This window comes from Monodelphis domestica, chromosome 4, assembly GCF_027887165.1.
Source record: "Monodelphis domestica isolate mMonDom1 chromosome 4, mMonDom1.pri, whole genome shotgun sequence".
In the NCBI taxonomy this organism is placed as follows: Eukaryota; Metazoa; Chordata; class Mammalia; order Didelphimorphia; family Didelphidae; genus Monodelphis; species Monodelphis domestica.
The window spans coordinates 168,609,890-168,629,135 of NC_077230.1; the positions used below are offsets into that span (position 1 = coordinate 168,609,890).

The window sequence follows — 19,246 nt, forward strand, 5'->3', positions numbered from 1 at the left end:
TGGAAAATATTTTGTATGACTGCATATGTATAACCTATATTCAATTTCTTATTGTCTCATGGAGGAAGGAGAAGAGCAAGGGGGAAGAGAATTTAAAACTCAAACTTTAAAACAATGAATGTTAAAATTATTTTATATGTAGTTGGGAAAATATTAAAAATCAGTTGTAGTGATGATGATGATTATAACCATGCTAAGGGAACTCCTTTTGTAAAAATTATATTCTCTAAATAGAAAATATCAGATACCTCAGATAATTCAAACTTCATGATGCCTACTGAATTGAGCTTTAAATTTGGCCTGGTCTTGAATAGAAGGCTGGTTTTGGAGTCAGGAAAACTTAGGTTTAAGCCATTCCTCTTAAATAGCTGTAGGACTGTGTGGCAAAATATTCTTAATGCTCTAGTAATTGTCCGGAATGATAAATTACAGAGAATGAGCAATGTGCCATTGGAAAGAGGTAACATACAAAGAAATTCTACACACCAAAGAAACAAGGTCCAGAATTTTTTTTTTCTAGAATAGTGCAAATGTCCATTGTGCTTTTCCCCGCTCTTTGGAGCTTTAATGAGACACAAAGGTCAGTTATCTCAATCTTTCCATATTTTTAGCCAGGGAGATTTCGTTCATCTTCTCAAGTAAAGGACTTCTTTCTGACACAGAATCTGGGACGTAAATTTCACAGAAGAAGACACAAGGATATCATTTTAACTTAAATTCAATTCAACAAAGATTTATTCATTCTGCTAGAGAACATGTATTTAAAGCCTAGTGAAGCAGGTTATGAAAATCCTGCATCATTCTGAAGCAAAACTTGTGGCATCATCCTCTCATACAGTATCAAAAGATATATGTAAACAAAATTTAATTTAAACATCTCAGGCCCCTAATCAGTAACCAGCCTTTAGAATATAATTCATTGAAGTGACTACAAAAGTACACCCTCAATATCCTTACAGAAACAAATAAAGGGGTTAAGAAGTTTGCATTAAGATTTTGAAGACACTGACATGAGTTTTATTCTTTTCTCCCCCTCCCATTAATCTGACAAATAAAAACATTGCTTTAGAAAATGGGTCATGTGAATATAGAGATGATTAGTTGACAGGCCCGACAAGCCATGGTTCTGATCCGAATACCACTGAAATAGAAAGGAAAGAAAGTCATTTATTTCCAGAAAAAAATTGACTTTGATTTTTTTACTTCTTATGGGAAAAAGAAGCATTTTTGTTATTTTGGTAACCTTTGACAATATAGTTTCATAATAAAATAATGTTAATAATGTCCCATATTTATGTTGTTCTTTAGTTTTTTAAGTGCTTTCTTAAAGAAAAGAAAATGTTAAATTATTTAGAAGTAAATCATTTAGATTAGAAAGCTTTTCAGTAGCTTTTAAAACCATAATAAATTACTTTCATATTCTTTATATAGCTGTTTTGGATCTATAATATATTAGATTTTTCCCAGTTGGAGGAAATGCAAATCCAATACAAATGTCAATCACCCTAGAAATTTATGATACTTAAAGAAATAGTATCAGAGGGGAACTTGACAATTTAAAACTTTAATGTTGATGAAATTACATTATATCTGTGTTTCAAATGAGTAGAGACCTTTTTTTTAGAAATCTGTGCCATGCATATATTATTTGAAGCTATAACAAGGGTAAAGTCACTGGCACTTTGCCTCATTACACAAAACTTACAGGGTACAAAAATTCCATGCACATTCTCCTTGGGCATCTAGAAGCCATTATAGGAACTAACATTTTAACAATCTATTCTCCCCCCCACATCCCCTGAAACTAAATTTGCCTTGATTACTTCTTGTATTATTTTCATATTTTTTAAAAACTATAAACCTTGCCTTCTGTCTTAGAATTAATACTGTGTTCCAAGGCAGAAGGTAAGAACTAGGCAATGGGTGTTGTGACTTGCCATGGGACATAAAGCTAGGAAGTGACATCAAATTTGAACCCAAGACCTCCCATTCACCGAGCAACCTAGCAACCCCCTCTTATATTATTTTCACAAAATGAATTACAAAGTTTTTATTTCGCTTTCCCTGAACTGCTTGCCTTGAGAACCAAAAGTTGCTACTTAGGACTTTGGTGACTTGGTTTCTTCAAATCAAAACAAAGATTTCAGAAAGGACCCTCTTCATCATTTGCTAATTATATATTTAGCAGGTCTACAAAATAGAGTATACTTTTTTTTTGTGGGGACTCCTTTGACATAGGGAAAATAGGGACTATGGAGAGTGAAAAAAGGAAACCAAAAGTTCTCTTCACCTGTTGCTCTGATTCTCTACTTCCCTGTCCATTTTCTCATGCAGCCCAAAGTCAAGTGAGTATTTAGCCTTCAGATAGGTGTAGGGGGACTAAGGCTTTAAACCAGATATCAGTTCTCTTGAGGGAGAGTTCTCAGGTGATACAAGAGTCTGAAAACATGGCTCTACACCTTGTACTTTGTGATCCTTTGCTGACCTGGACCATAGGGCACCCTTTGTCACTTGGCCCCAGGTTTCCACTCTGAGTGTCATATAAGTCCTTTGATGGAACCTGCCTTTCTTAACCAACCCCTTTGGGGATTTGAGTTGAGCTCTCTAGAGGATGATCCTTCTCCTCTCCCAGCATAGCTGCATCTGTAATGGGAATGTCCCCTAGTCGACTACGCTATCTATTTTAATTCGCATGAAAGAATTCTTATATATGGCTCTTTAGGATATTAAAAAGGACCCTATCCTAGAATCTATTTTTATTATTATTCAATTCTTTCTTATATTTTCTTTCAACCCTGAATTTATAACCAGAAAGAACAGAGTTCAATAAAAAAGGTTGTTTGCTTGAATCTCTCTATTGCTAAATTTGGATCATGGTTAGACAAGAGAGGAGGAGTTAGAAGATCATAGGATTGGTCATTTTACATAAATAAGCTTAGCTTTATCATCTGTAAAATACTGGTACTAATTCCGGTTCTACCCAACTGATATCATCCTTATAAAGGTCAATTATGTTACCAAGATAACAATACAGTGTAAACTGTTAAGTGATGATATGGATAATATGGTGATACAGATGATATACAATGGTTTTCCAAGTGAAGTAGAGGCAGAATGGTTCTTAAGACATGGAAATGCTGGTCTGGGATGCTCCATGAAGCCTTCCTCTCAATTCAGACCACACTTCCTAGCTGTAACATATGCTGTGGTACCAAATAATAGAATATCTTGTATTTTCTTAAGTATAATGTTTAGTTTCCCAGTAAGATTGCATACTTATTGAGAGAAAGGATTAATAATGTAGGGCTGATAGCATAGTCTGGTTCAAAATACACAGTACTAAATGTTAAGAGATCTGTGGTCTATTTCAGTAACTAACTTGTTTTATGATTCTGGGTAAGTCGTTTTACCAGTCAGAAATAATGGCTAAACATAAAAATATTGTATAAAACTAATGGAAGTTATAATAAGTCTTCAAATTAATATTATCTAGGCTTCATGTTTACAGATTAAGAAACTATAGCCCAGGCAAAAAAAAATGAACTTTATCAAGTCCTTCAAATAGTTTATCAAAAATTTAGTAAAAAAAAATGGAGACTGGAACCTTGTCTCTTGATCCCAAATTCTTTCTTTTTTCTAATCAGTTTTCACCAAATGCTCTGGTTTTTGCCCAGGGCTCTCACAATCCTGAGAACAAATAACAAGAAATTATGTACCATTGCTTGGAAATCCACTTGTGCATTCACCAGAGCTTTAGCAATCTGTGCCGAGTTCTGAAAGTGTACATTATCTGCAAGAGAGGGATTTGAAGTGCTATTAAAACCTGGTAAATATCAGAAAGCATGAAGTGACAATACACTGACTGGAAATGAACACCCACAATTATCTAGTCATAGAGATGACACCGTCAGCAGTGAGTAAGCGAACTTCTATATGGAAATGTCCTTGACACCTCTGTACTGACCCTGAGCATAGGCATAGGAGGATGCTTAATGTTGCTCAAACAAAGTGATGCTGGCTCAGTATTTTTATGTGTAAGAGTCTTTCTTAAAACCTCACCATCTGCTGTTCCGTGGATGAGAAGATAGTCGACATTTTTGAAATATTCTGCCCTTGCCATCACTGTTGAATTCTGAAAAAGAAAGAATATTATCAGCTCAGTAGCTGCAAGTTCTAACACATTGTGCCCATAGAAAACCATCTAAATTAGCAGCCAGAGGACCAGGCACTACTATTGGAATTATTTATTACATTGGCTGAAAAAATGTTTAGGAATTAAAGTATCACATTTTCATCACCTCTTATATTACTTCAATTAAAATACAGTAATGTAAGCCTAAAAGATTCTTAGTTTGTAAAACTACAAGAGTAGGCAAGGAGAGAATAAAAATCAATTTTGGACGTGGCCAATTCAGGAATCTGCTGCTTGAGTATATGTATTTGTTATGAATGTCTTATTTTTCCTTTTTTATTGTTGTTTAGAGGGCTTGGGAGGAGAAAGGGAGAAAAAATGTTTGTAAAAAATACTGTGAGAATGAAATCAGTAACTAGTGCCAAAACCAAATATCTGATCAAATGTTACCTCTTCTCAAAAATATTCAGTGCCTCCCAATTGTCCATGAGTAAATTCAAATTCTGTTGTTTTGTATTCAAGATCCTCCAGAATCTGGCACCTCATAATTTTGCCAATATTATCTCATATTAGTTCCTTCTTTGACTATTATGGTCCAGGCTAACTTTCATATATTTTCTCCCCTGAATATTCCCACATCCGTGCCTTTCCTCACACTCTAGTCATATTTCTTTGACTAGAATGTCATTTCCTCCCCTTTGCCTATTGAATTCCTACATATCCTTTACAGTGTCATGAAGGGCTTCTTGATCATCTTTTTTTGTTAATTATTTCCCCTCTCGTTCCCTTTGCACCTTATATAATACTTTGACTTATAATTTACTAGTACATTTTATGTAATATCCCATAGTATAACTATTTGTTCTTGTCTTCTACTCTTACTGGACTCTAAGTTCCATATGTGTAGAGACTGGGTTGCCTCTCTGTGTATTTCCTTTCTTGCCCAGTCAGGAAACCACCCAAACATAAGAGATGATTAATAAATGTTTGTTGATTGAATGTTCACTATAGACCTAAACAATACCTTGATGATCTACATCTGAAGTAGAGGTGAGAGGTACCACAAAATGAAAGAACAATAGCTAAAGTCCTTTTAATTCAACAAACATTGACATTAAGCATCTATTATAGACAAAGAATGTTGTCTTCTCTGGCAATATTATGGTTTACAAGTGCCAAATGGTCAGAAACTATGATTAGGTTTTCTAAGTTCAAAACATGTAACCCTAAATGACTTTTTCAATTTCAATTCTTTTCTATAGTAAAAATAAAATGACAGAATATAAAATTCTTACCTTATAGTGTTCAAGATTATCTGACTTGGTGGGAAGTCCCATGAAGCGCTCAGTATAGATAGAGGCTGAAATACATTTTGTGAAGTTTGTACATCCACATGTCCCGCTATTTTCCAGCAAGCCCACATCAATGCTTTCCACTTCCCATCAGATTAGTTTGTTTGAAATTGATGACTTTTTCATAACCATGCTACAATAATCAATTATTTATTAGAGGTTTGGGAAGGGTGCTTCCCCTACTAAATCAAAGTAAGCAATCACTTGCTCAGTGACTTGATCACAAATAGGAAAGAAGGTGATGGAAGAAAGCAACGTATACAACATCTTGGGAGCTTTTTATTGCTGTGGAAATTGGTGGACTTCAAGTTCCAGCCTCTCTATTCTCACCTAGAGCCTTATTGAAAAGAAATGGATTGCCAGAGAGAAAATTGACATCTCTAAGATGATGTTTTCTAGAAATATGTCCAAAGGGAGAGTTTGTTATTGTTGTTGTTGAAAGAACCCCTGGAAATCGCAGAGCAATCTTTCCTTTTCTTCCTCTGCTTCTAGTCAATACTTCAGCTCCTCCCCTTCTTCACCCTCCCCCCCCCCCCAACCTCCCACCCCAAGGGAACACAAGATTGACTGGTGAAAATTCATTTGATCAATTACTGGAATTAATTCAAATCACTTAATCCATCCTACATGAATTTTGACATTTAAAAAGCTGTATGTAGAAGGTGCAACTCCCAAGTAAAATCAATGTCTTTAACTCCTGGAGCTATTGAGTTGACACCTTCAAATTGTGTAGGGTAGATTCAGTGACATCTCAGCCCCAGGGCTTCATTTACACTGGGATGAGCTTGGAAGTCTGTTATGATTGCAATGTGGTAGCATGCAAAGTTATGGACTTGATTCCGTTTTTAAAAATTAGGTTCAAAGGTAGTACAAGGCATTTCAGAGAAAATAAGAATTATGAATATATGAATGAAAATTCACTCATAAGACAAAATATTTCCATTGTTGTAATTCAATTGTAATGATTTAGGTAAACACATCCATTTGTGGATTCTTATTTTCTACTGATGATGGGAGGAAACTTGGCCATGTATCTTGCTTTTATTTTTTTAGCAGCTTCATGTATTGGATGATTTTGTGCTAAATGATTTCCAACTTAGCATTTACAAGATGTTTCCATACCATAATACTCCCAGCTGGAGACTGGAGCTACTGCTATTCCACATTTGAATACACCAGTTCCAGATCCAAGGGCCAGTGAAGACACATATCCACCATAGGACTAGAAAGAAATTAACTCATGTTAGCAGTATATTTACTTGTTTTGACCTTTTCTACAAGTATTTTAAGGCTAAAGGGAGAAAAATTTAAATGGTAGATGTGGGTCTATTCAAATAGAGCCTCTTAAAACATGGTAGGAACAGTTAAAGAGCTGTAAGTAGTGGTAATGGGAAAAGTTTTCTTTTTTCTTCTGAATTGTTTCATTTCCATCTCTATCTGTACTATGACCCCATTACAAAAAAAAATCACCTTACTGGAAGAAATTACAAAAAGTAATGAAGTCATTCTCCTAACGAAAAATGCAAATACAAATCCATTGTTTACAAACACCATGGAGGTCATACTTGTGCATGTGTATGTGTTATTCACCCTTCCAGTTCTGTAGTGGGGATATATGTATATAATAAGAATATATAAATAACCATAGATATAGAAATCCTCACTGAAAGAGCACGAAGAATAATTAGTATAGGTTCAGAAAGAAAAAAATGCTTCAGCATTAGCAAAATGTGTTATCATAACAAGCTAAAAACTCCACCTTGAAGATTTCGATCAAATCTTCAGCCTAACTAGTGGGGGGAAATACATATATTTATTTTTCCCCAAAATTCCATATATTATCCTCCTCATTAATGGGTAGGAGAACAGGAAAGTACATGAAGTGGTGGAGTTAAATATTCCAGTAAATTACTAGGTCTATTAGGCATTATTTCTTTCTCCAAATTACCAATACAGGATCCTCAAACACTACAGTGTAAATATGAGAATGCAAATAGATAAGTACTTAAATATTTTCTAATTGGAAAACTTGAAACTGATGTATTTTTAAGATTTTGATTTTTGGGGTGGGGGAGATCCAATTTGCAGAAATACTCTCCAGAGTGATATGTGGGAAGAACAAGCTCTCACACACACTCATATAGCTTAATCCTTTCACTAAGCTTAAGCTCAGCAATGTATATATTCAGTCTTCTATGTTCAGAACCTGGCTCCAGAGAACTGTAGCTTGACCAAGAGAACCTATTAAAGTCATAAGGAGTAGCTTGAAATGATGAAAAGAGCATCAAATCTGAGTCTGAAGCCTACATTTAAATCTTACCTCTAAGGCTTACTGCCTGTAGGATCTTGGGCAAGTCACTTAACATATGATAAGAGAATTGAATGAGAGGAGCTTTGATTTCCTTTTAGCTCTAGATTTATAGTTATATGAGATTTATCAGGGCTCTTCCTCAAGAATCTCCTCAACTATTTAAAGACGTTCTTACTTTTTTTTGCTAAGTTTTATTTTTTCCTGCATCTGTATCCTCTTTCCTCCCTAATTTCAGAAGCAAGAAAAACAAATCCCTGGTTACATGCAATAGTTAAGCAAAGAAATTCCCATATTGATCATATCTAAGAAAAAGAAGTCTCCATCTGCGACTTGAGTTCATCATTTCTCAGTCAGGAAGTGGGGAGCATATTTATCCCAAGTTCTCTAGAACAGTGGTTGATCATTGTGCTGAATGGAATTTCCAAGTCATTCAAAGTTGTTTCTTTTGTATCCTTAGAAATGATCACAGTGCCTGGCACATAGTAGGTGCTTAGTTAATGTTTATTGAATTGAACTGGATTAAATATTGTTGTTATGGTATACATTTTTCTCCTGATTCTGATCACTTCACTCTATATCAATTCATACAGATTGTCCAAGGGAGCTCTTCATATCACACAGAGAGAAGGTAAAGCTTTCAAGCAGTAGGGATATGCCTGTTATAATTGGAGGGTGGGGAATGATGCCTGCCTATTGCTGGAAATTTAGCCCAAGAAGACCACAATTTAGTCCTTCCTTTGTTTTGATCTTCTCCAGTTAGCAAGCCTGATCAAAAGAAAAGGAGGATATGAAAATGTCTTTCTTCATTATGTCCCCCATCAAATACATTTCTGAATGCAAAAGGACAAATTCGAGAGTCTTAGTAAACTCAATGATGACTGAGGCACCTTTTGGCCAGTCCATATTTTTAGCTCCTCAAAAATAATCTGGAAATAGACCAGAGACTGCAAATGAATGGAATAAATATCATTAAGACATTTACTTCATTTTTAGCTCCTGAAAATGCATTCAGTGCTCATTTGCAAAACCCTCCAAAATAAAAAGAACTCATCTAGGCTATAGCATAGTCAGTCCCAGACCAAAAAAACAAGAAACTCTTTAAAACTCTAAGCCTTTTTAGAGAAAAATGTATTTTTTGTCTATGTGTATGTTTTTAAGATAGAATGAAAGAAATAATTTAGAAATCATTTTGGTAAGTGACAATATTATACCTATTTCAAGCTTTCATTTGAAATGTAAAAATAATTTGTTCTGATTAGTAGACTAACAACAACTATTTTGGGAACTGAAGCTATTTCACTCTTAATTTTAGCTTCTAATGACTGTAGAATGAGCTGGGGTTCTTTTGTACAAAGCTGGGGACCTCCAGAAACCATATTATTACTCTTCATTTTATTGAAATAGCTCATACTTCACAAAGAGAAATGTGCCACCTTCTCCTCACTTCATTTCTGCGTCTGTGAACTGACCAGCGATTGCAAATCAATGCAGTAATACTCATGTCACAACATTTATTTCATCCTTTCAATTCAGAATCTTCTGGGAAAATTTATTAGCCCTCTCTATGTGAATTGATTGCACTGATTTTTAGAAGAAATTTCCAGATTCAATCTAAGGTGAATTAAATAAGTTGAGTCTATAGAAAGAAAAGTCAAATTCCCAGAGAGACAGAATGACCATGGATGCACATTTGAAATCTCGCCCAATTTGGAAAAGTAATTCTGCAAGTAGAGATGACTTTTTATGCTCTGACATGTGGGTGTGCCTCCCAGGCAGAGTGGGTGCTAGAGGTGAGAAAGATCCCATTTAGCAGAGCTGAAATGAGAATTCTAGAATGCTGTCCTTTGCACTTAGAGACATCTTGCCATTTTGTTTAAAGTATAATTTAAAATATGCTTTCATTTACATAGGAAATAATGTTGAGATTTTCAAAATGTTTTATGTGAACAGTGGGGTAAAATTCAGTTGGTTGGGGAAGAGGCTGGGTGACAGTTCAGAGAGTAACCTGACTCCCCAAATGAGGGAAGGATAGGACAGTGGCCCAGGAAGGGCCAATCATTTGACCAGAGAGACCATATGGGTTACAGCTCCAGGAGAGAAGTGCCATAGCAACAGGACTCACCGGGAGATGATGTCAGGGCATCTTGTAACCTATGTTTCTAGGGGTGTATAAGGACTTGTGGTGCTTGTGGTGGTGTCAGGGAGACAGCACAAGACCTCCTTTACCTAATGTTTAACACCCTGAGGCAAAAATGAATGTGTCCAGTACTATTTATGGCTCTGTATAGCTGATGTGGCTGATAAAGTGCTGGGATTGACATTAGGAAGATTCATCTTCTTGAGTTCAAATCTGACCTTGGACACTTACTAGCAATGTGACCTGGGACAAGTCACTTCACCTTATTTGCCTCAGTTCCTCATTTGTAAAATGAGATGGAGAATGATATGGCAAACCACTACAGTGTCTTTGCTAAGAAAACCTCAAATGGAATCATGAAGAATCAGATGGGGCTGAAATGCCTGAACAATAAGACACAGAGTCACGCTTTCAGAATATCTCTTTGGTAGCTGTTTGGAGGATAAATTGGAGCTGGGGAAGACTTGAAGTAGGAAGAGTCAGTGGTGGTAAGAGAAAGGTGGTGATTGTAGGAGTGGAAAGAAGGAGACAGATGTGAGAGATGTTGTGGGAGGTGAATCGAAAAGACTTGGCAACTCTCTGAATATGTGGGGAGAGGAATTGAGCCTGGAAGTCTGGATAACTAGAAGGATGGCAGTTCCCTTGACAGAAAGTTCTGAAGAGGGATGCACTCTGGGAGAAAAATAATCACTTCTGCTTTGGCCATGGTGGGTTTGAGAGGCCGAAGGGATATCTAATTGTGAATGTCTATTAAGCAGTTGATGATGAGGTACTAGATGCGGAAGAGTGAACCCTAAATCAAAGCCACTCTCCTAGTGCCCTCTCTACCTACATGTCCCTTGAGAAAGACAAGGTAATGAGGAAATTGAGCTACTAATTTTTTATAAATGTTTGCTATTATTATTATTATTTTTAAACCTGGATTAAAAACTCAACCAAAGGAAAATGATCATGATTTCATCTAATTGTTACACCTAATATTTGGTTGTTTAGATCATTTACTTTGGGGATTTCAACATGGATATGCAATTAGGAAACTCATTTCTGAAATACTTCAATGTGACAGTTCATTTATTGCCACATTCCTCTCCGTCTAGATGTTTAACACTTGTCTATTTTAAGAAGGACCAAATAGCCAATTTCAGGAGATAGCTTTCCCTTCATTCACAATGTGAGTGGTTTGATCACTCTGTTAAGGGTGGAGATGAATCCTACAAACTCTGCTTCAGGCTTGGTTTCACTCACTCCACATCACGGGAGCCCTTTACAGAAAAGACAGCCAAGAAAAGCAAGCAGAGCAAATGACTGTAAAGTAACAACCATTAGCTGGTCAGAGTACATGTCCAGCTGAAAGGGGAAGAAAATTGGAAAATCTCTTGTGCAGTTAGGATAATTTATAATCAGAAAATCATAGGATATGCCAGTATTTTATTCCATCAATTCTCATTACCTCACCAGCTGTGTCTAACACAGGATGCCACGACTTCAATTAGTGTGCATTTTTTCATACTCAAAACTGCTCTTCAAATGTAAGAAACTATCTCTATGACCTACAAATAGGAAATGGAAAGCTACTTACTCCTCTCTTTTTCACATAAATGGAAATTAAGTCTGGTGAAAGAATTTGCTTGCCAAAGAAAATATGAGCTAGCCAGGATGTGACTGGATTGGTTTTTTTAATTAAGGAGTTTCAATTTTCAAAGTTCACATGCCAAAATACCAGAGGGTTAGTGAAGCATGAGTGAATAGTGAAAAAAGATGGACACATCAAAAAAAAGATGTCTAAAATTAAAAAAGTAAAGAAACCTTAATCTTCCTAGTCTCTTTTTTACTTTATAAGACACTTTAATTTATTTTTCACATGTAACATATATAACATAATAATAATATATTTGCTTCCTTATAAATATGTAATACATTTTAATAAATATACTTACCCAAGAAAAACAAATTCTCACATTAGCTATGTCTAGAAATCTATCTCATTTTTTATTCCTTCCCTCTTATCCTTTTCCTCTTCTTCCCTCCCCTCTATCCTCCCCAAGGAGGTAATATTATATAGGTTATACATGTATTATCATACAATATGCATTTTCCTGTTTTTCATGATGTGAAAGGAAGACATATATTGCTTGCACTAAGGAAAAATTCACAAGTCTTCATAATTTTTATAATTTTATCCAATCTTCTCTAAAATATCATAGAGAACTGGCATTCATCAGTTAATTTGAATAGTGGAATTTTTAATTAATTTAATTAATGAATTTAAGTGGAGAGAAATAATTCATTAGAAATTTATTAGAAATAAAAGAGAACAATAAATAAATAAATGAGCAAATGAGCAAATAAATAAATAAACAGTGAAGGGTCTAAATGACTTAAAATGACTGCCCCCAAGCCAGTCCATTCGCTATAGAGCTGTCAATGTGATTTTCCTAAAAAACAGTTCTTACTAGGTCAATCTCTTCTTCAATAAATTCCAGTGACTCCCTATTGTCTCAAAGAGCAAATATCTCCTCTGTTTAGCATTTCAAAGACCTTCATAGCCTGTCCTTAACATATCTCCTTTCCAGCTTTTTAACATATCAATCCACTTCTTGCATCTACCATCTAGTCAATTTGATCTTCTTGTTCCTCAACAAAGAGCCTCCATTATTCATCTCCATGATGTGCCCTCTGTGCCTGGAATGTATTCTCCTTCACTTCTGACTCTTGCAATTCTTAGTTTCTTTCTATATTAGACTCAAAGGCTCCATTTTGCATTAAGCTGTGTGAACTACCAAATTCTATTTATGTTATATCTACCTTTTGAAAATTTTATATATACTAATATATATTTAATACTAATAATATCTCCTGATACCATATAAAATCCTTAAGGACGGTTTCACTATGGTATTTGATTTCTAGCAGCTGGGACAATGCCTGATACACAAACACTTGATAAACACTTATTGGTAGATTGACCAAATAAATAATATTGCTAAATTTTCACTTCATTCTGAGGTAATCATACAGAACATACTAGAAAATAAATATAGCTGCATTGAATATCAGGCATAAAAATATACAAAACAACTTACCCAGCCCCATATGGCTATTCTCTTTTCATCAATGAAACCCATTTTTATGAATTTTCTAAAGCAAAGGAAATAAATGTTAAAATATATACACACTACATTTTTATGAATCATTTATTCAAGAGAAAAATAATTTTTAAAGGCGACTTTTTCTTTTTTTTAAACTTATCGACTGTAATGGTGAGTTTACATATGATGGCAGGGACATTAGCTTCACTTTCTACAAAAGGCAAAAGAATTTTAGGTCCCTTAGGAACTGTATTTCCATATAATTTCTAATTCAGCATTATGGTTTCCTTTGTAATCTTACATATTTTGTTTTATGCATTTAAAAACATTATTCTGATAGAATGTGTAGGTCAATATCGAGAAACAAACCTGAAAGAAGTGGCTCTGGGGCTTTATTTAAAAGGACCTCATTGCAGAATTGCCAAGTACCTAGTGATGGCATGTGGTCTACAGCAACTGTGGTTTAATTCAGTGCTGGTTAGGAAGAAACTTGAGAAAATTCCCAAGAAACAGACGCAGTACCAGAATGAACCTGCAGAAAAGCAATGGCACGGTGTCCATATTCCAACAGAAATAGGCAAAAAGACAGAGGTAATGTAGATGGAGCCATAAAATGTTCTTTATTCATGCCGTTCAGGTTTTGTTCATGCCTTTTCTCACTGCCATCTGGGAATAGGGGTGAGTAATTGTGATTTGTTGACTCCCAAAGTTTCTTAAAAGGATTTCAGACACATTCTCCCTTGACTCTAATGCTCACATTGTATAGGTTCCAAAGGTGTCTATGATTGGCAAAGTTATCTAAGCAAAGCTGCCATAATCTCTGTATGCATAAGCAAACAGGATGAGGTACTGTAAGCCCCAGCTGTCACCTGCAGCTCTAGGTGCAACTAAAGATTTGGGAAGAAGTAAAGTAGTAGTGTCCATGCAAATGATGTTGCCAAGAAAGTAGTGAAAACAAGGCACTTAGGCAGGACTTATTTCATCCATTCCTCCATAGGCTGGGACAGATTCCATATTAAGGAGGAAGATATTAGATGCCCTTTATGAAGGGGGTGAAATTTGGCAACTTAAATTTTTTTTCTTTGCCTCTGATGCTTGATGGTCATTTCTGAACTATAAAATGCCATTTATGGCTTTATGATCATCCAGAAGCTAGCAATGATAGTGCCTGGGATGGAGGAGGAAAAGCAAATAACAGATGCCACCTGGGAACAGGAGATTCTTAATGGCCCTCTTCCTTTTTTATCCTTAAAAGGATGACTTGGACAGGAAACAATCATGTAATAGTTAACAAGGAAATTAAACTAGAACACATATTGTAGTAAAAAAAAGTCAAAGGGTAATATAATCTAAAAGCATTAAGCTCAATAAAATGCACTCCTGAATTCTTTTTTTACTGGTAAACAAAATGGGAGGTAGGTGAGGATGACATGGTTAAACCAACAATTTAGGAAAATGACTTTGACATCCCTATGGAGAAGGACATACATATGTAGAAACTTGAGGCAGGGGGTTGTGAGGAGATATGGGTCAGATACTAAGAAAGAATACAATTGCTCAAGGATCACATCAGATTATTTATTAGCCATGGAAGCATTTCACTCTCCAGTCCTTCAAATCTATGAGCAAGCATGGACTTGCTTGTCTTGGTATGTATGTATGGTAGAAGATGTTCATTAGTCAAGATACCAGAACTCTGGATGTTGATTTTATATCTGACTTCTGTCATTAGGAAGATTCTTTGGGACCAGGTGGGAGATGAAGCTTTGGGCCAGTCAATCAGTGAGTGGGCAGACCATGGTACTCTTTCCCCTTTTACTAACCACAAAGACAAGGGCACTTTGATTAGAGAAATTTGATAAATTTATTATGCTTAGGAGAGCCTTGTAGAACCTGCCCAAATGAAGTTGACAACCCAGTTTTTGAGTGAATGGTAACTTTTCATTGCATAGGTGGGTCAATCAGTGGCCAAACATTGAATAACCTTTGTCACCTAAGGCCTACCAAAAGACGCATCTTCACAAGGATTATTAGCAAGCTATTGCAATAATCCAGGTGAGAAGTCATGAATGTAATACAAAATTTCTGGGATGTAACAGAAATAATCCTCAGGGGAAAAATCATATCCCTTTTTATGCTTCTCTTGAATTTGGTATTTGAATGTCAAATTTTCTAGTAATCTTTGTTCTTTTTTTATCAGCCATACTTAGAATTCCTCTATTTCATTAAAATTCCACCCCTCCCTCATAGGATTATACTCAGTTTGGTTGGGTAGATTATTCTTGGTTGTAATCCTAGCTTCTTTGCCTTCTAGAATATCATATTCTAAGCTCTTCTTATTTTATAGTTGTAAATGCTAAATATTGTGTGATCTTGACTGTAGTTCCATAGTTAAATGTTTTCTTTCTGGCTGCTTTAAATATTTTCTCTTTGACCTGGGAGCTCTGGAATTTGGCTATAATATTCCTGAGAATATTCATTTTGAGATCTTTTTAAAGGGGTGATTGGCAGATAAAGAGGCAGATTGGAAGACAGGCAGGGGAAAAAACTCCTATGGTTCTGAGCTATCTGGGCAATTTTCTCTTATAATTTCTTGAAATATAATGCCTAGGTTCTTTTTTTCGATCATGATTTTCAGGTAGTCCAATGATTCTTAAATTATTTCTCTTTAATCTATTTTCCAGATCAATCCAAAACAATTCCAGATCAATTGTTTTTCCTATGAGATATTTCACATTTTCTTCTTATCCGTTGCTCTTGCTTTATTGTTCCTTGATGTCTCATGAAGGCAACAGCTTCCATTTGCCTAATTTTAATATTTAAGAAATTATTTTCTTCAGGGAGCTTTTGCACTTTTCCCCTATTTGGCTAATTCTGATTTTTAAGGAGTTATTTTATTCATTTTTTCCTTGTGCCTCTTTTACTAATCCATTAATTCCCTTTTCACATTTTCTTCCATTAGTCTCATTTCTTTTCCCAATTTTTCCTTTAATGCTCTTTCTTATTTGATTTTTAAAATCATGTTTAGCCCTTTTTCAAAATTTCCTTTCTTAGCTCTTCTGTAAATTCTTTTTGGGCTTCTGTCCAATCTGATTTTTTTGTCCAAATGCTGACTTTTCTCTAATGTTTTGGCTCTTCTCCCTGACCCCTGAATCTAAAGAACTTTAGGATACACATTGATTTAAACTTCTTATATTTATTATATCTTCATTTTGTGCAAAGTGCTTATGTGTGGAGATGAACGAAGTAGAAATACTATCCTGTTCTTAAATTATTAAACAAACACTTATTAATTAATGCCTACTGTGAGCCAGACACTAGTTTGTATACTAAGCACTGATGATAAAAAGAAACTCTAAAGCCAGTCTCTGATCTCAGAGAACTCAGAAGTTTTATGGGGAAGATACCATGAAATAACTATGTATAAACTAGATGTATAGAGGATAAATTGTAGATAAGGACTTCATAGGGATACTTGAAATATTAATGTTTATCTTAGTGAAGGTCACAGGTTATTTTAAAAAGATATGTTTTATCTAGTTCTTGGCTAGCACTGGATTTAACTTTTAAAATAGACAATATAGGACAGATAATTAGCTTAGGGGATAGAGAGCAGGCTTAGAGTCAGGAGGTCCTGAGTTCAAATTTGGCCTCAGATACATCATAGCTGTGTGAACCTGGGCTAGGCACATAACCCCAGTGGTCTAACTTACTATTCTTCTTCCTTAGAACCACTACTTAATACTGATTTTAAGACAGAAGGAAAGAGTTTTAAAATCAACTAAAATAAGCAATATATAGGAACCTAAACTCTTAAGAGCAGATATGTGCCACAGTGGATAGATTGTTGGACCTGGAGTCAGGAAGACCTGAGTTCAAATTCAGCCTTACTTATTAGCTGTGTGATCTCGGGCAAATCACTTAAATTTGCCTGTCTTGATTTCTTCATATTAAAATGGAAATATAATACTTCCCCCCCCCCCCAGGATTGCTGTGAGGATAAAATAAGATAATGCTAGAAAAGTACTTTGTGAATTTGAAAGTGTTATTATATAATTGCAAGTTATTAGTATTTAATATTAATATTTCTTCTGACTTTATTAATTCTGATGATGAACCTATATTCATCTAGTTTCCTATGTTTGAAGTCTTTGAGTAATCTTTTATTTTTTTTTTCCTTTTTGAATAGCTTCTTAGTCACCAGGTTCTAGCTAGTCCTTCTAATATCTCTTCTGTCCTCTTCCCCTTCTTTTTTTGTTGCTAATTTAAGAATCTGGTTCAGGCCATCATTACAATCCATTGGATGGATCTGCACAACTTCACTTTCTCTCCTCTCCAATACATCCTTTATGTCATTGTTGGACTAATCTTCTTTAGGCATTCATCTGGTTATATTACTGTCTTGCTCAATAATCTTCAGTGGCTCCCTACTTTCTATAATATAATGTTGCTACCTCAAAATTAAGAATATTTATAAATGAGTGGTACCTTACCTTTCCAGAATAGGGTGGCAACATGTGATAGTAGGAAAAACTCTAACTGGACTCAGAGGACCTGGCCTTACCAGTGTGATGCTGGGCAAGTCACATAATGTTTTGGGGACTCAGTTTCTCATGTAAAATGAAGAGGCTTGGACTACATGATTTCTGAGGTCCTTTCCAGATTTTGCTTTATAATCTTTATTTTATATTTATTTCTACTAACCACATCCTTTATAGTGAATCTAGACCTTTTCACACTGTGCTTTGTTTCTATCTCTTAGACACCTTTATCATATATGATTTAAGTATATGTGTACAAGTGATGGATTGTGCAGAACTGTTCTGACCTACTTGCCATTCTCCATTTATAGATAGCATTCTGACTCTCACTTTTTCACAAACTCTCTGCTGGGCATGGAATGGTCTCTCTTTTGATCTCTTCACATTCCTAATTCTTTTCAAGGTTCATCCTCATCCATAATGCATATCCGGATTCCCCCAGTTTTTAGCCCTCTCTCCTAACCTCTGAAGGGGGCATAGTGGATAAAGTGCCCGATCTAGGCAGAATTCATCTTCTAGATTTAAATCTGACCTCAGATGACTCTAGCTATATGGCCCTGGACAAGTCACTTAAAGTTCTTTGCCTCAGAGAAAGAAATGGCAAACCACTCCAGTATTTTTACCAAGAAAACCTTATTGGAGGACATGAAGGGTTGGCCACAACAAAAATTTAACCTCTGAGTTTCTTTTGTTTTTACTCACCTGTGTTCATGTTTTATTCTATTCTCCTTTAACCCTAGTAGAATGTTATGCTGCTAAAGGACGAGAAATGGTTCATTTTGAGGAATATGTGCTGAATGACGTGTTAAATGAATCTGACTACAAAGCACTGTGATGGCAGAAATCATGCCTTATCTAAATCTTTGTCTCATCACAATAAGCTGTATGTTGATTTGTATTAAGATTAAAACAGAGAACGATTCAGGTAATGAATTAATATGCTATCCTCATAGGGGAAAATCTCTTCACTGGCATATTAAGGAAAACATCCAAAAAGAATATGGAATCTCTTTTAATGAATCTATTAGCAATCTGACCTCTAGAATTTATCATTTAGGGAGCATTGGACTCAAATTTCATATTCAGGCACTCCCTATCTCTCTCTTCCCCCCCCCTCCCCCAGTCACCTCACTAACCTATTCCACCTGACCCCATTATCACTGACACATAACTTCTGGGAACAGGATTATTTGTTTATGGATTATATTGGAGTATTGGAAGCCAAAGAAGCCATACCCACTGCAATGTTCTGCTAACTTGAAGATTTTAAAACATATATCCCCCTTAGGGCCAGACCAATTTCAAATCTATGTATTCTGATAAAAGCCCTGAAGCAGATGGGTGTTAATTCCATTAGACTATTCCTGACAACCACCTCCCACCCTGCTTTGTTGAAGGATTTGTGTGTGTGTGTGTGTGTGTGTGTGTGTGTGTGTGTGTGTGTGTGTGCAAAGGATTATTATTGCTTGAGCTAATTTTTTTCTTCTATTAGAATAGTGAGGATTTCTGGTTCAGATTTCATTTTGCACAAAATTCACTAGGGCAGATTGCATTCTTTGGAGGAATTATGGGGAGACAATAGAGGGATTTTAGTCCCTGGCAAACTACCAGTCACTTGGTATCTGATTTCCAAACACTCCTCTGAGAGACACAGTGGTTTGAATCCTTCCCAGGATTATCATTA

The 19,246-nt window shown here is 35.5% G+C and overlaps 1 protein-coding gene across 1 annotated transcript in view; it reads right to left on the reverse strand.

The window, feature by feature from the left end:
• Nucleotides 1-705: 705 nt before the first annotated feature.
• Nucleotides 706-19,246, reverse strand: part of FAP (fibroblast activation protein alpha) — a 90,750-nt gene continuing 72,209 nt past the window's right edge. The window contains exons 21-26 of the mRNA XM_007494270.3: nt 13,016-13,070; nt 6,607-6,706; nt 5,428-5,492; nt 4,060-4,132; nt 3,717-3,790; nt 706-1,141 (exon numbers count right to left, since the gene is read on the reverse strand). Of these exons, the coding sequence (XP_007494332.1) occupies nt 1,040-1,141; nt 3,717-3,790; nt 4,060-4,132; nt 5,428-5,492; nt 6,607-6,706; nt 13,016-13,070 (469 nt within the window). The 3' untranslated portion in view covers nt 706-1,039. The remainder of the gene's footprint in view (nt 1,142-3,716; nt 3,791-4,059; nt 4,133-5,427; nt 5,493-6,606; nt 6,707-13,015; nt 13,071-19,246) is intronic.